The following is a 17,102-nucleotide window of genomic DNA, read 5'->3' on the forward strand; positions in this document are numbered from 1 at the left end:
TAGATTTCCCATACCCATATCCATGACACCCAGCCCACTTCACAGTGGTACTTGGAATGGCCTGCCACCTGGACCTGCATTTTGACAATTCTGTACTGTGAACAGCTCTGTCCTGTGGTTTGCAAACTTCAGATCTTGTCTGCTTATCTGACGTAACGTGTGAAGGAAGATCTGAGAGTTAATATTAGTAGTTAAGACTAGAATGAAAGGACTGTGGCTGTCCATGGCCAGAGCTATGCTGGTCAAGCAAAGCCAGGGGCACTCGGTGACCTGCAGCCAACATGGCTTGTCAGTTTATTGTCCTTCGACAAATTTTTGACATGTGTGTCTGGCTATTTTGTTTTCTTTTTTGTTTTTGTTTTTGTTTTTGAGACAGGGTTTCTCTGTATAGCCCTGGCTGTCCTGGAACTCACTTTGTAGACCAGGCTGGCCTCAAACTCAGAAATCCACCTGCCTCTGCCTCCCGAGTGCTGGGATTAAAGGCGTGCACCACCACGCCCGGCTCATGTCTGGCTATTTTGGACACAGCATGCTTGACGCCAGGTTACCTTGAAAGTATCTACACCTGAGTCTGTGTGAACGTGACCCATGTCAGGGCTCACTGACTGAGAGTCCCCAGTAATTCCTGGAGGAAAGTCTGCATCTTTCATTTCCTAGAATCTATTCTAAATCATACTTCAGAGCTTGTAGGCAGGGAGGGAGGGAGGGAGGGAGGGAGGGAGGGAGGGAGGGAGAGAGGACCCTAAGCAGCCTGACTTGCAGTCAAGCTATGCAAAGGAGCTTAAATGAGTCTCTGGGGGTCTCAACAAGAGCCACCATAGGCTTCTCCCCCACCCAAACCAAACCCCATTTATCACCTCTAAAATGCCAGGAAATTAGCATGGTAGACTATTTCCATAACCCCACCAAGTCAGTAGCTGGGTCAGGAAGGAACGAGTGGAGTTGAACTTGACTGTCACTCCTGGTGGGGACATGAATTCATGAGTGAGTATAGAACCTCCTGCTCTCTGCCTCAGTTTCCCCTGTAAGAAGATGCCAGTGAGGACAAGGATTTGCAGAGTCCCCTGGTCACTCGCCCTTTACTTCTGTGCATCTTCCTACTCCCTGACTGACACAGAAGTGACCAAGGCGGGGGTGGGGTGGGCGTAAGGTGCTGTTTTGTTGGATGCTATGATGAGAGACCCACATGCAGAGAGATGTTCATCAATGCTTTAACTATTGAGTTGTTAAACGTCCCCGCGGGTGACCGAGAACATCTGAGATGGACACTGTGTGGGTAGGTGCAGCTGATGATTTTATTGGTGTTGCCAAGAGGTCACATTGTGTCTGAGGTTTTACAGGGCAAGAGAGTGAGCAGAATGTCTTCTCTCACGGTGTCTTCACTACAGAAGTTGTGCCTGTAAAGAAACACAAGGGTTTGGCACTGGTGTGCTCTGTCACCTTTAGGAAAGCTTCTGCTATCTGGGGGGTTAAGCAACAGTTTACAGGAATTTGAAGTTCAGAAGCCTGGGAGAGACACACTAAGGCTGTGGCTGCAACCACTGAGTTTCTAGGAAGTCGCCCACCCAGCCTAGGGCTGGGTCCGTTGTTGCTTGAAGATGATCCGTGACTGGTTCTGTCATACACAGACTGAGACTTCCTAAGGCAACACTCCTTTTTTTTTTTTTTTTTTTTTCCATTTTAACAGATACTGGTGGCCACAGCAGGGTGGCTTAGAGACTGTCACTAATGCTTCCTTAGTCACTCTTAAGTCTCAGCTGAATGCATATCATCTATGATAGACTGAGCTCTCAGTTGCAGGCAAGTGCATCAAAAGGTTCACCTGTATAAAGTACACTACTCATGGTCGAGGAGGTCTTATGGTTAGCGCTGCCTTGCAGGAGAGGACACTGAAGCGCAGAAAGCTGGCATGAGGTAAAAGTGCAAGATATCATTGCAAGTCTGCCTCATACCACAGTCAATATCTTCTTTTATAATAATACCCACCCCAATCTCCCTGCCTGTCTTCCAGGGCCGGAGAGTGTGGCTTTCTCCTTGGGTCCCCCACCTCTCTCCCACCTTCCAGCTATTACTGCTTGCTGTTTGCTGATAGCTTCATTTGTACAAGAGGGCTCCCTCTCATGTTATTGAGACTCCCATGATAATTATGTGAGAGTTCCTGGCAAATGGAAAACGTTTTCTAACATGAGGCTAAGCAGACACAGTGGCTATCTCTGTGGTTGTGGAAGAACCAAGGGTTCCTCTGAGGCTCTGTGAGCTCTGACATTCTATCCCAACTGTTTTTCCATCCGAGTAGCCCCTGGCAGGGTGCTCTGCACCTTTTATAGCCTTTCTCCATGCTCCTGTAAGCAACGAAACAAAACTTTTCGTCTTTGTTTACCCCTCCAACTTTCTCTTCTGAGCGTGTCTTTACTAGAACTTTTAACCTGGCAGCCCTACCTTTAGGCTCTACTGACAGCCACCTGGCTACCTCTTACTCACCCCCATCAGCACCTGCTGTCCTTGCCTTTCCCTCCTGCCCCCATCTCTCAGACACTCTGTGGTCTCTGCTGTCCTCCTGGGTCATGTGACCTGCCATGTGTGCCTGAAGTGACATCCTCCATGTAAGTTCTACCTTTGCTTTCCCTGATATTTGTCAGAACAGGTGTTTGGTGCACACTCCTTGTCAAAGTCCCATTACAATGGGTACCGAGTGGGTGGGGATAATACAGGAAGGGTGAGCTCTCTTGGTCTCACATCCCTGGAAGAAATTCTAGTCAGCAGGTCGGGATCCCATTGAGATGACTTCATCAGGTTACATAGGAGAAGGAGTCAAGAGGAGGTTGCGCCACTATATTAACTACTTTTAACTTTATGATTATTATTAGTGTTATTTAATAACAAGTGTCCCTGGCAATTCTCACAGCAGTAGAATATCTAAATAATTTACTCGCCAATTTTTTTTTTTTTTATTCCCCAAGCTAGTTTGTGACCTTTGAAGAGGGCTTTCATTTTCTTCTATTTTTACCACTTGGTACCAGAATCCCTGGAGAGAGACTTGTACATTAGTAAGATGGCTCAGCATGTAATGACACTTGCAGCCAGGCTTGGGATTGACTCCCCAGAACTCATACTCCAGCAAGCTGTCCTCTGAGTTTTTGTGCACCATGGCATGTGCTCATATTATTTTACGGATAAGTGCATACTTTTTTTTTTCCCACCAAGACAAAGTTTCTCTGAGTAGCCTGGGCTGTCCTGGAATTCACTCTGTATACCATGCTGCCCTTGAACTCAGAGATCTGCCTGCTTCTGTCTCCTGAGTGCTGATATTAAAGGTGTGTTCCACCACCACCTGACAATGTATAAAACATTTAAGAGATTCTCTCCATAGAGAGTGAATAGGCAAAGCCATTGTGTTCAACCACTGGACAAACCATCAGACATAGGGCCATAGCCTCCACTAGACCTGTTTGATTTCCAGAAAGTGCACCTCTCTCTTCAAAAACCTTCAGGAGTCCAGTGACATTCTGATGGGATTCCAATGTGATTTTAGCCACACAGTTGCAGGATCCAGGCCTAGAAATATGTCTTAACAGACCTTAGGAACTGACTCTACAGGCAGTGTCTTACAGTGGAGGCTGGAGGGAAGGCTCTCCACTGGCCAGCCTGGGTCTTCTCTGTCCTACTGAGAGGATGCCTGGTCCTGCTGATTACCTAACCAGTCTGATCTCTCTGCTTTCCCACCTTATGGGAACAGGGGTGACTTTAGAAGTCCATCCATGCAAGTTGACGATCCCTGGATCAACCACAAGCCACTCTGCCAACCCTTCTCATCTGCATCTGAGTTTCCAAGGGTTTGGGTTTCCTGGCCCCATTTAACCACCGATCCCAAAGAACAGCCCACCAGCAGCTGACACTTCCCACCCAGCCACCAGGAAGGTTCTGTTGGCTGGATGTGGATGGAGCTTGGTTCTGCCTCCCCGGGTGGTCATCTCTTTCCATACCAGCTGCTCTCATTTTTACTGAAGGTCCTGAGCCTGCTCAGGCAGGAAAGAGGGAGCTGGGGGTGGGGGTGGGATTCTGCAAGTACTGTCCCCTCTGCTCAGTCTGTGTCCCATTTCAAATGATGTTTCCCCCTTTTCTGTACTGGGGGAGGGGATTCCCCTATTGACACCCTCTGCAAACATCACGAGACAACTCAGCAAAGGAAGATACGTACTCTGTCCGCTCCTCTCCCTTTTGCACAGTGATCTTGGCTGCGCCCACTTTGGGGAAGCTTGGGTTTACCACGTGGTTATTCCAAAGAAACTTGACTTTCTCAATTGTTCCCACATCAAGCTTGGCATCAAACTCATTGGAATGCGTAGCACCGGGCTTGATAATTCCCCTTGAAATAAAGAAGGAGAAAAATTCCTGTTCACTGAAGCACACTGTAAAGTTCACAAAGGACGAGGTCCCTCCACTCTTATCCTTATTAAAATAACTTGTCTCTGTCAAATTCATCCTCAAATCAAAGATGGAGGGATGAAAAATTGGCAATGAGCTGGCAACCCTAATCTATTATTTAGGATTGCTTTTAAACTCAAACTAACTTCTCTTTTTTTGTAGAAAAAAAAAAAAGAAAACCCTCTCTCAAATTATTTTAGTTTTTTTTTTTTTCGGGAAGAATTGTCTATACAGTAGGTTATCTTCTTAGCTTAGTATATCTAATCAGGCTAATCAATATACATGGTACAATAATAGATATTTAAAACATACCCTATTGAGAGAGAAAGAAATTGTTAGATTTAAATTAAAAATTATTATCAGTATAGAATTATTTTTTGTGCATAAAGAAGTTTGCAACCCACTGATGTCTAAAGATGTAAATGTTTAAGTGCTATGCCCACTCTGCAGGGATTACCTGAAGATATCGTACTGGCGAGTATTGCCCTTACTTCCAAACAGAGACACCTTGACTTGGCCTGTGACCATTCTTCCAGAGAATGTCAAGGAAACACGGTACCTCCAGCCTAGGCAAAGCAAGGGAGAGGTCACCATATTGATTAAGAAAATAGGGGTCCTCAAAAAAAAACCATCACTCCCACCCCTTACACAAAGGCACAGAGTACAAAATGTCTTACTTGCTAATCTATGCCGGAAATAAGCACCCAACGGTGGCCCCTCTGGACCAGTACCATCAAGTAAGAAGAACACGGATGACTGCCTAGAGTTAAATTCATGATAAATAGTTTACCCCCTCAGGTTCAATAGCCATGTTGTGGGTTTTAAATTGCCAAATGGAGCCAATGGCCTCTGGATCCAACAGGGCTGAGCAAGCCCTTTGCTGGCGAGAGCTCTGCTCCAGGATGGTGGTGCTGTGTATTATGCAAGAAGAGGAGCCAGGCCTCCAGGCCACCCATGGGAGGGCAGCCCAGGAATCAGCTTGCAGAGCACCTCCAATGTGGGTCCTTCCTATCTCTCCATCCCTAGGATCCCTGGTGCTCACAAAGTTGTCATGTAAACTTACCTAGGGTGCTGTTCCAGGGCCTGTTTGCATGCACAAATACACATGCATACACAGGCATAGCACATACAAACACATACATATACATATATACACAGGTCTGCATAGTGCAGCCAATCCATACACATATAAACACACAAATTCACCAAGTTACCTACACACATATATAAACACATGTATACCTCTGTCTAAGTCACAGTCACTCTTCACATTTCCAGAAATGTTGTCCCTGCCCTCTCCCTTCCCAGGGTTAAGTCTCCCATGCTCTACTCCAGCAGCAGCTCCACCCAACTAAGGCTGCAGTCCAAGGACTAATAAATTTCAAAGCAGTGTCTTGGTCATCCTTAATCCTCATACCTAGTGGCCCATATCTGTGACCCACAAATAAGTGTTGGTGGGGGAATAACTACATGGCTTTGAATGGTTCCTTCATTATTGTTAAAAATGTAGGCAAGTATTCCAAGTATTGCCACATCAGTGAGGGTTGATTAATCAGACAAAAAAAAAATGTAGGTATGTGTATCTATAGTGATGGGAAGGTCCCAGATCGCCATGGAATCTGGCTATCCATCTATTTGTTTGTCAGACCAGAACTATGCCTTACAAAGGATGAGTCTTCCTCTACATAAGATATACCTCAATACACCTGACTTTTAGAAACCACAGAAGGCATATCGTTTTTTTACAGAGTCTTATACATCATTGTTTCTGTTTTTATTGGGTGGCACTTCATGGAACCCGCTAAACTAAATTATCATAAACAGTGCAAACATGCCTAATCCAGACCTGGCCTCTGAGTGAATACTGCATGCTTAGGACAGGAAACATCCCTTTCTCAGCTAGCCCCTCCCTCTACATAAGACAGGTACCAGGGGCACATGATAAAGAAAGGGATGTACCTTATGCAGACCTGCCTGGCAAAGGACCAGTACCAAGTATGTCTGATGAATGAATAGAGAGGAATGTGTGTGTGTGTGTGTGTGTGTGTGTGTGTGTGTGTGTGTGTGTGTGACAGAGAGACACACGAGACACAGAGAGAGACAGAGAGACAGAGACAGGGAGACAGAGACAGGCAAAGAGAGACACAGAGAAAGACTGAGAGACAAAGAGGAGAGAAAGACAGGAAGAGACATATATAGAGAGACGCAGAGAGACAGAGACAAACAGAAAGAGAGCCACAGAAACAAGAGAGACTGAGAGACAGAGAGACGGAGAGAAAGAGAGAGAGAGAGAGAGAGAGAGAGAGAGAGAGAGAGAGAGAGAGAGAGAGAGAGAGAGAGAGAGAGAGAGCAATGAACTGTAGAGGGTAAAATTCAAGCTACTTGTTCCCAAAGCCCTGCAAATTGCCTCAACCTCACAAATGACAGCGATGACTTCCAGTTGTTCCACAGAATGGAGATCATGTAGAAGAAGCTGGGTTGTTCTCTGTGTCTCAGTGGAGTCATGCATGGAGCACTCAGGGCAGGCACATCCTCCTCTGAGGCCATCCAAGCGTGTTCAGAAATCAATCAGGTTGTATAACCCTCTCCTGACCTGGCCAAGTAGTCAACTTACGTGCAAAGTTCTTGGCTTCTCCTGTGTTCAGGAAGAACTTCTGTGGCTCCGCACTTGTCTTGTGGGCAAACTTATCAGCATAGTGACCCATCTGTGGGCAGCCTTGATCTGGGCAGGGGAAGCATTTGTTCTGGTAAAGAGAACAGAGAGCTGTGAAGGCAGGTTTTTGTCTTCCTACAATACCTAGAAAAAGACGACGCTTCAGTCCCTTGCAGCCCAGTTCCCTTGTTTGCAAGGGAAGGGAGTTAGAGCTCAGGGTCTCTGAATTCTCTTCATCTCAGCACAACTACTCGCTGTGATGTGCAGCATGTTAGAATTATCAGGGACCTTTAACAGCACTGCCATCTTGGGCCCTGTTCCCATCAGTTAACTGTGTTTCCCAGGCAGCCATGTGGTGGTGGTGTCAACTCTCCGTATTGATTGTAGAGTTTACCAACAGTAAACTCTTTCTTTTTTAAAGACCCAATCATATGTTGTCCAGGCTGTGCTTGAACTCACTATCTAGTAGAGAGTGACCTTGAACTCCTGATCCTTCTGCTATTTCCTCCCTAATGCTGGCATCACAGGTCTGGGTTTTGATACCTGGTTTATGGGGTGCTGGGGATTGAACCCAGGACTTTGTGCATGCCAAGCAAATGAACTACAGCTACAGCCCTGAGTTTGCCAATTTCTATGATGTAAATATTTCAACCCTGGCCAACTGTAGGCTGCCAGCATAATGTCACACATATGGAGCTAATGAAGGATGTCCCAACTAGCTCTTATGAGTCAAAGAGGCAGGCAGCAGTATGCCATAGTATATGTCTCTTTGCTGTGACCAGCCTGGCACAGAGAATCCCACCATCTGCTATTCCTCCAGTCTGCACTGGGGGTGACTTTCCTCACACATCCCCTTCTATGTTTGATCTGCAGAAAGGCATGTTCCTTCCCCTTCTAATCTCTATTGATTTTTTTTTCTCTTCAAGCTAGATTCCAGTGTGCCCTTCTGCAGGATGCCTCCCAAGCTCCTATCAACGTGATCTGTTCTCTGATCATCCTCTTCTGTGTGGTTCATCTGTGTATGCATTCTGAGGGTGTAGCATGTAGAGAGAAGGCATAATGGAACCCCACACAGTAGGACTTCAGTGTGTGGTGCTCTTCATTCATGGCAGAATAATAGCTTACAGACTCAAAGTCCCTGTAGGAAGCGCAGGGGTATGCAGTGAACCCATCTGGGTTAAGGATGCTCTCCAAGTAGTACTTGTAGCTTCTCAGGTGGTTACAAGCCACAAAGTCCCGGGTTCCTGGGGGGACAAGGCAGGAGGTCAGTCCAGGCGATTGAGAGCAGGTTATGACAGATCTATGCCTCTCTTTCTCAACTGTAATAGGTCCAGAGTGGAATTTAAGATCATAATTCATTCACAATAATGACAATAAGCAAACAAGGCTTTAGACGTTGGGCATAATGTTCTGGCTACTTCGTTGGCCTTGTCTGCTGAACCCCCACCCCCTTTCCTAGGAGGCAGATGTTACAGTACCACTTTTATAAACTTATCCACAATGATTCATAGATTCCAGCTAGCAAGGGGGAAAGCTGTAATGAGCACAAGTTCATCTGGTTCAATACTGTCCCTCCAGCCTCTGTGTCCAGATACAAGGTTGGAAATCCCCAGAGACACAACCAGATGTGCCTTATTCTTCCAGATGTGACACAGTTAGTATTAGGGCATTGTCACAATACCCTTATGCACAAGAAGGTAAAAGTAGCTTCCAGTGGCTTCACCTGAGCGTTCCTCTTACCCCCTCTCCCTCAGTGTTCTTCCCTGTCCTCACCCAAGCCACCTGATAAATGTCCCAGCAACCCTCTCAACCTGGCCTTAGCCACTCTCCATTGCTGATGGAGCAGTCAAAATCCAGACATGTGGCCTTAATGTTTGCATAGAGGCCATCTGAGCCCTTTTGATTGAATAGAAAGAACCCTAGTAAGATTCTATCACACTACAAAGGGTTTTGGCTTGAATGGTCCTAGTTGATTAGTATGGCTGGAAATGACTTTTGAGTTCTTGATCTCAGTAGATAGCGTTGGAGCTGTAACAGAAGGATGCCCTTTAACCCCAGATGTGCTCATCAGCAGCAAGTGGTCCTCCTTTTAGCCTCCCTCGTCTGACTGCCCTCCTCACCATAAGTGAGCAATGAGTCGCGCTTTGGAGATGGCTTCGCCATGCACATCTCTGGATACTCTTATTCTAGGTACAGGACAGAAGCTAGCTGCCTAGTATTGAGCTGCAGAACTGATTCACAGGGACGTTTTCAGGAAAATTCTCTTGAGATCTACTGCATGATCCCTCTTGCCGCTTCCCTTTCTCTGGGAGATGACTGCCAGCTGATGGCTGGGATTGTACAGAGCTTTTTGATTCCTTGTGGCTTATGTATTCCAGCACATGGAGGACAATGTTTGAGGGAAATACAGAATCAGTAGATCTGAGACATGAGAATTACATAGTTATTTGTTTTTTTTCAGAAATAATATGCAGAAAGAATCATTGTATAATCTTAAAAGGAAGTACATTTTCGTTATTAAGTTTTGCTGCGGGGCTGAGGAGAGCGATGGCTCAGTCCGTAAAATGCTTGCCTTGAAAGTATGAGGACCTGGGTTTCATGCCCAAAACCCATGCTAAAAAAGAAGCTAAATGTGGCAGCACATGCTTCGATCGTGCTGGCCGAGTAGAGATACTTCTCTAGGCCAAGGGAACCTGGTGTCATTATTAAAGGGTGCATCGTGTCTAAGGAAAGACACAGAAAGTTTTCCACATGCACCTGACATACACCCCTATACACACACATGCACCTTTACATAGACAGCAGATATATACCCCTTCACACACACACACACACACACACACACCTCTACACACACACACACAAGTACGCATCCTTATACACACACCCCTACCTCTACACACACACAAGTAGGCATCCTTATACACATACCCCTAAACATACACCTACACCTACACACCTACACATATGCACACCTACACAGACGCACCCCTACACAGACAACAGATACACACCCCTACATACGCACCCTTACATAGACAGCAGATACATACCCCTATACACACACACACCTACACACATACCTCACGTGCACCTCTACAAGACAACAGACACACACACCCCTACATACACACACCATACATCCCTACAACCATACACATACCTACATACACACATCCCTACAACCACACACATACCTACACACACACACACCTACCTACACACACACACACACACAGATTAGTTAATGCAAGCACTGAGTTTCACAAAGAAACAACATCCTCCCAGACTGCCCCCCACCCAGGCTGTACCTGACCAGATGCCATCTATGTCCACAATCTGCGACAGAGCGTTCTTCTTGCACCCGGGCATGTACTGTCCTCCGTTGGGGAAGAAGTCAAGGTGTCCCACCATTTGGTTTGTTCCAAAGCCTAAAATATTTGTACAGCAATGAGACAGGTTCTGAGATGCACAGGGCTCTTAGGGTTAAAGCATCCCCACTCCTTTCCACAGCTAGAGGCCAGAGCACCATGGGGCTCACCCAAGAATGGGATCAAGGGAGCTGCATCTGTGTGAATCACATCAACAAACTCAGCATCCGAGGGGTCAAGCCGGACCTCTTCAGGGGTTCCCTCAAAATTTGCTTCTACAGGATCCAGTCCTAAAAGGAATGGCAAACGTGTCAAACTGTAGGTTCATGAGGGACAGGTTGCACAGGCTGGGGATTATGAAATTGGACAGTACCACACTTGTAGTAGTTCAGTGCCATTGCCTGGGTATGGAACATGGGGACATGGAGTCTCAGTGACCTTTATTTACAGGGTGCTTTGTGGCACATGAGCAAAAGAATTCAGATTATGTGTGAGCAAGGATTTCTTTCTACATCAGATTCTTGCATGTTTGTTTCATATTTAATATTCTCATTTTCTTTCTTTTATTTTAGTGAAAAAAAAACAAAAACAAAAACAAAAACAAAACCAGTGTCTTGGGCCTGTATGGGTTACCTGGCTCTAAATCTCTACTAAGCTACTTTGCAAAAGTCATTCAAGATTTTGTATCTCAGTTTTCCTATTTCATGAATCGAAGGTAATGATTTCATTAATTATATATAGTTGTTAATTAAATAATTCAATATGCAACATGTGGCACAAAGACTGGCATGGAATCATGTAATCTATGCACTCTTAGGCAAGTTATTGCTTGCCTGACTGGGTTTCTTCAGTCCTAAGGATTGGATGAGGAACACAAAAAGCTTTGTGCAGTGTTTAAGCCAATCAGAACTTAGCCTATGCTTTCTTTTATAATGGCATTAAATTCTCATGTAGAAATATTCTCCTGCTCTCGTTATAATACAAAGGCTTTGCTGTGTTTGAAGGTTGCTTTGATGGTGTCGGTTAAAGGGTGTTTTTGGAAGATATGGTGGGTAGGAACCTTTACCAGCAGAAAAGTGGGAAGCAGGTTTCACTCTTCCCCTGGCTTCAAAAAGAAGGCGAGGAATGGGTAGAGCAGTCCCTGCTCGAGTCTGCTTGGTCATGTTCATAGTAGTTATCCTCTGCACACTAGCTTTCCTGGGTGTTCAAAGCTGCTACATGGCCCTCATCAAGGAAGGGTGGTCCCCAGGGAGGAATGACTATAGTCACAGCAGAGGTATCACAGAGAAACACAGCCACCTTGCTAACAGTGATGGCCTGTGTGTTTCTTAGAAGCTTCCTAAAATCCCCATATAGGTTGTACACATCCTGCCACAGCCAAGGGGTTTGGGACGGCTCTCAGCTGGGCTATTAGCTTGTGACCATTCTGGGGTTGCTGGAATGGGGACCTGGGGCCTTACCTGTAATCCTGCCAAGACCTGGAGTCCGACTTCCTGCTTCCCCTGCCACGTGGGCTCCTAGGCTGTGGCCAATGAGGTGGACTTTGGAAACGGAGTAGCTGAAGTTTCTCTAAAGAGGAGAGATCACATGTGCTGGACATGTTTGGACTATGGGTTCTCCTGCTGCGAACTTTCCCTGCTCTCTGGCTCCTGACAAGAATCTCAGAGCTTTCCTGACTCAACATGGCCCTTCCTAGACTCTTCTCGAGCTAAAACCCCGTGGTCTCAAACAGTGTTGCTTTCCCTGGTTTATACCATGGATATAAACCTGGTTTAGTACCAAGTACTATCTAAAGATCCTGTCTTCAGTAACCTTTTCCTGGGGAGACTTCCCAAATATTACCCCATGCCCACATACAAGGTGGATTAACTATCCCCATGTTCCTATGTAAAGCCTGCGTACCCACTCCCCTACCTCTAGATCCCTCTAATAGATCACACTCTGTGTTCACTGCAAGTCTTTCCTGCATGTAGGTCCTTGAAGGCCTAGAATATCATTAACCTCCTCTACCTCCTCATATTCTATTGTCCCTGTGCTCTAGAAACACACGACAACCAAGGCATCCATATATACTGTTCTGTGATATCCTTCAACAGGCCTCTCATTAACCGGTCTACACTGCTTCCTGCACAAACCCAACAGGTTCTGATTTCTGTAGGGGTGCAGAAGTAGTTGGTTCTTTGTAGACCTATGACTTTGGAGATAGGGAATATTAGGACTTTGACCTGGTACAGAAACTGGCCGCAAAGAATTCCTGAATTAGGAAGAAAGAACTGAAATGATGATGACAGGAAAGATTTCTCAGCAAGAGTGGGACCTAGAGTCACAGGGGCCCAGAGTCTCAGGACCCAGAGTCTCAGAGACACAGAGTCTCAGGAAGCCAGATCACAGGAAATCCATGCTTGTCAATTGCATGTCCCACCCCTGGTTTTGTGTGGCTTTCCTTGCAATACTAGGCTTTGCCTCACACAGATGCCACTTGTGTTGTGGGTAGCTGGATGATCTGGGCCCCAAGACAACTCTTTTATTCACCTGCTCTATATTTTGGCAAGCTGATTAAACTCCCTGTGCCCTGGTTTCTTTAACTGTAAATAGGAGAGGATAATAAAATCCCACCACTAAGAGTTAGCTGACACCTCCCTTACTCGTGTGCCACTAAGGTGGTGTCAACTTCTTTCATAATTCCTAAATTCACCTTGGCGCTCCACCCCCATGCCGGCCCACTCACCACAAGGATGTCAATCATCTGAGCCACCTGGGCACCCACTACTCGCACATTGTTGGCAGCCTGCGTGTAGGTAGTCTGAGAGCCTCTCTTCCAGTCCACGCAGATGCAGTTCACCTCCTCCACTTGGAACATGTTCTAGGGTTGGAGAGACACAGTATCACCACAGGGCATGGGGAACACCTTTCAGCCAGGGACCAGAAGGGTCCCTCGTGTCTTCTAGCTGGGGTGCTGAGACAGTTTGGACTCTGTCCAGGGCATCCTGAATGAAGTCCACAAGGGTAAATCTAGCAGCAGAGAAAGTCCCTAAATCCCTCCATCCCTAAAGATGGAGAAAAAGCCTGCTCCTCTGATTTCTTTAACCAAATCTGACAATGGGGATGGATGATGGCCTTAAAGGACTCTAGTTGTGACAGGAAATGGCCTCAGCATAGTGTCTATGTGACCTCATGATTCTGCTTGTGAGAGGTCCTTTAGGTGACATGCCAGGCCACTGGGCATTTCTTGAGGTATAATGAGGGAGGGAGGTGTCATTATCCAGTCAAAATGATATAGTATTTCATGGGGGGAACACACACTTCAGGCTGGTAGGAAATAGGAGAGCACTAATGTGGGAGAGATTGGGGAATTAAGGAGAGCATCCTGGAGCCCAGACAGTCCGTGCACGTGGCCGGCTGGCCCTGACATCTGAGACTCCCGTCTAACGTTTTGACAACGGTGCTAACATTTCTGATGTTTTGAGTTCCTGGTGCTCAAGTTCCTCAAGATGTCCATTCTCAAAGCAACCCTGGGAAACCTCCAGACCTGGGAAAGTCTGGGGCAGTCACTGGACCCTATGTTTATTAAGGTCAGGTCAGGGGGTGGCAGGTGCAGAGGGACAAACTAATTTTTCTTGTCACCATTATCATTTGGTTCTGTTATTTCTGCACGTGTGGAAGGCAGGTGGCTGCACAATTTCTGAAACAAATAGACGGAATCTGTATACATAGTAAGAGAAGAAAATACTATGTTACCTGTGTGCAGACTATATATGTACAGCCATGTGTGCCTCTATGTCCGTGTCCCATGTGCATGTGTGGGTCTGTGTCCTCCTGTGGCTGCCCTCCTTACCCAATATCCTGCTCTCTACTGAGCCTCTTCCAAGTCACCCTGTCAACCTTTAGTCCTTTGTGTCTTCAATAAGTGGTCACAGACACATGCCTCTAAGTCTTGTGGAGAAGAGTTGGACAAACAAAACTCCACAATCCCTCATTAGCAGAAATGGTAATTGTGAGTGGCTTCTGAACCATAGCAAAACAGGACGCCTGGTCATGGGAGAAGGGGGAGTTCCCACAGCAAATTCCTGCTTTGGGCTACAAATTCAAACTAGAAATGGGAGAGGAGTTGGGATCTGGTGAAGAGAAGCATTCCAGTTGCCTGTGAAGATCTTTTTGCTTTCAGGCTTATGTATTGTGTCTGTGTAAAGTGTGATGGATCAGTAGAGCAGGGCTATGTGGGTGAGAGATGTTCCCTACCTTGCACATGTCAACCACCCAGTTCTCCTCTCCTTTGTCTATGAAGCCATGGATGATGAACCGAGTCTTCCTGGCAACTTGAAAATTGGAGGCCTCAATGGTCGATGGGTCAGAAAGCTGAAGAGTCTGTGACAAACAGAAAGGGTTTATAGGTTTCTGTCAACCTGTTCCTTGAACCTATCTCTCCCCATCTCCACCCCTGCCTTGGCCACTGCGTAGGCTTTCAAGGCTGAGCACAAAGTCAGCTCCTCAGGAGGCCTTTCTGACATCTCCACTGGGTCTGGGATGGGGCTTACACAGTTATCATACCTATGGGATTGTTGGACAATAAGCTCATGTTCAGGCCAGAGCTAAAGAGCTAGCAGGAGCTACACAGCTGTGAAGCAGTCACTCACCCAGAAGGTGGGGCAGGGCATGGGAAACAGGTACAAAGATAAGAGGGTGTCCCCAGAGCTCATGAAGTCTTACCTGGAAAGCAGTTGGGTTCTCATTGGTGTATAGCAGGAAGCGAGTGTTGATCTTCTCAGGGCTCCAAGGGAGAAGTTTTAGGGGCCTGATAGCTGTCCCTGCCCAGGGCTCAGCATCAGAAAAGCATCCAAGGTTGTCATAGCAAACCTCTTTCCCTGGGGAGAGAGGATGGATGGGCTCAGGAGGAAGCTATTGTGGCTGAGCTCAAAATCACTGGGCTGTGTGTGTGAACATGTATGTGTCTGCATCTACATGTGTGTTTATACTTTGTAATTGGCTCTATTTCTTGTTTGGGACTTTTTTTTCATATCCAGATTTGTTTGCCTTTTGTTTTATTTTTATTTTATTATCATTTTTTTTAGAAGTCTGTTTGTTTTCTAACAACAGACAGAGAGGGTATGAATCAGGAGGAGGGGAGGTGGAAATGAATTGGGAGGAGTGGAAGGAGAGAAAACTGAAATCAGAATATATTGTGTAGGAAAAAAAAATCTATTTTCAATAAAAGAACAAAAAAGTGAAGGCATTCAGAAGTCGGAGCACACATTAACCACCCTGAGGCACTGCGGTGTTGCTTACCCTGAGCTGCTCCCAGTAGGAGAAGAGTGGTTATCCAGAGAATCAGCATCTACAACAAAGTCAACAACGTCAAACATACTGAGCCTGGGTTCCAGCAAAGTCTCTGGGGACTGCCGGGTTGTTTGCCTCACCTCTGCCTTTTAGTGGCTGGAAATGCAGATGCAAAGGTGGCTGCTGTGATCACAGGAGCCAGGTGCCTGCTGTCCTGGGACCCACCGGGACCTTTTTATGCTCCAGCCTTATCGTTTGGACTGCAGTCCAAGCAAACAGTGTGCCACGAGAGCTATGGGAACTCTATCCGTTAATCTCCTCTTAAGTCTGTCCTTCAACTGTGTGTGTATTTACACATGAGCTTGGGATGGCAGGCAGATCTTCCCACAAGCCTGGGATAATGACTGTAAAAATAAAGATGCAGAAAAACCTGTAGCTTTTCCTTGTGTGTCTGTAAGACTCTTTCCGCGCCAAGAGGGCTCTGCTCCTCTGCAGGCCCTGATTTCACCACCCAGCGGGGTGCAGGTCTCAGTCTGCATGCAGCTGCACTGAGATGGGCAGAGTGGGAGCCCCAGGCCTGCCAGGGATGCAGACGAGTGACTTAGTGAGGTTCTGTCTCAAAATAAAAGTAAAAAGAATTAAAACCAAAAAAGGGATCCATTGTGGCTCAAAGACAGAGTGATTTCTCAGCATGTGTGAGTGAGACCTTGGATTCTGTTTCCAACATGAACCCCTCCTCTCCAAGAAAAAAAAAAGACAGACAGCAGCCAACCCTAGTATGTGGGGGCCTCTCTCTCTCATGGACAATAGGCAGGGAAGCCCTGGAAGCAGGGTGGGTAAAGGGAAACATCTGTTAAGAGAGTTTTCTCTCTGATGCCTCCCTCCCCTTTCAGGCTAGAAACACTCAGGCAGAGACCTTGAAAGCACACTCAATTGGCCTCCCAACAACCCTCGCATGGTCTCCAGCTCCATTAACCTGTTCCTACTGTGGTGCAGTGAATCAATCTGAAACACAGTGCTTAAAGCAGGCTGCAGTGGTCTCTCCCTCTCATTTGAACAGTTTGGGGTTCAGGAGCCCCCTCCCCAGATCCCATCTAGCACTCCCCAGCATGTCCATTTTATTCCACCAGAGCCTCAAAAGGCTGCACAGTTGCAAGACAGACTGGACCCTGATTTGCCTTCAGATCTGTGTACCTGGAAGCAGCTGGCCAGTTCACACGAGGCAGATAAGTCTTCGCAGAGCAAGCATGGTGGGCCCCCCACCCCCAGACTCGCTCCTAAGTTAATCGTGTTTCTGTGTCAAGTTCATGCACTAAAATAGCCTAAGAACTGGGGTAAAGGCCAAAGGGCCCTCCTGTTAAGCAAGGTCATCCATCCTT

At 46.5% G+C, this 17,102-nt stretch overlaps 1 protein-coding gene across 1 annotated transcript; it reads right to left on the reverse strand.

Moving 5' to 3' along the window:
* Nucleotides 1–1,315: 1,315 nt before the first annotated feature.
* Nucleotides 1,316–15,781, reverse strand: LOC110285749 (inactive pancreatic lipase-related protein 1). The gene is made up of 12 exons (XM_021152138.2): nucleotides 15,733–15,781; nucleotides 15,157–15,311; nucleotides 14,689–14,814; nucleotides 13,178–13,312; nucleotides 11,910–12,018; nucleotides 10,620–10,739; nucleotides 10,390–10,509; nucleotides 8,204–8,322; nucleotides 7,040–7,169; nucleotides 4,883–4,991; nucleotides 4,199–4,366; nucleotides 1,316–1,397 (listed from the first exon to the last, which is right to left on the reverse strand). The coding sequence occupies exons 1-12, from the start codon at nucleotides 15,779–15,781 to the stop codon at nucleotides 1,316–1,318; spliced, it is 1,422 nt and encodes a 473-aa protein (XP_021007797.1).
* Between the last annotated feature and the right edge of the window lie 1,321 nt (nucleotides 15,782–17,102).

This window comes from Mus caroli, unplaced genomic scaffold (genome assembly GCF_978045245.1).
Source record: "Mus caroli unplaced genomic scaffold, Mus_caroli_1 scaffold_20, whole genome shotgun sequence".
NCBI classification, from domain to species: Eukaryota; Metazoa; Chordata; class Mammalia; order Rodentia; family Muridae; genus Mus; species Mus caroli.

Bases quoted from the DNA above. Each gene is read 5' to 3' on its own strand.
- LOC110285749 (XM_021152138.2), bottom strand. From the start codon at position 15,781: ATGCTGATTCTCTGGATAACCACTCTTCTCCTACTGGGAGCAGCTCAG. The intron at 14,815-15,156 runs GTAAGACTTCAT...TGTTTGTCACAG, and splicing joins AGAACCCAACTGCTTTCCAG to ACTCTTCAGCTTTCTGACCC. The intron at 4,367-4,882 runs GTAATCCCTGCA...CTTTATTTCAAG, and splicing joins CGCCAGTACGATATCTTCAG to GGGAATTATCAAGCCCGGTG.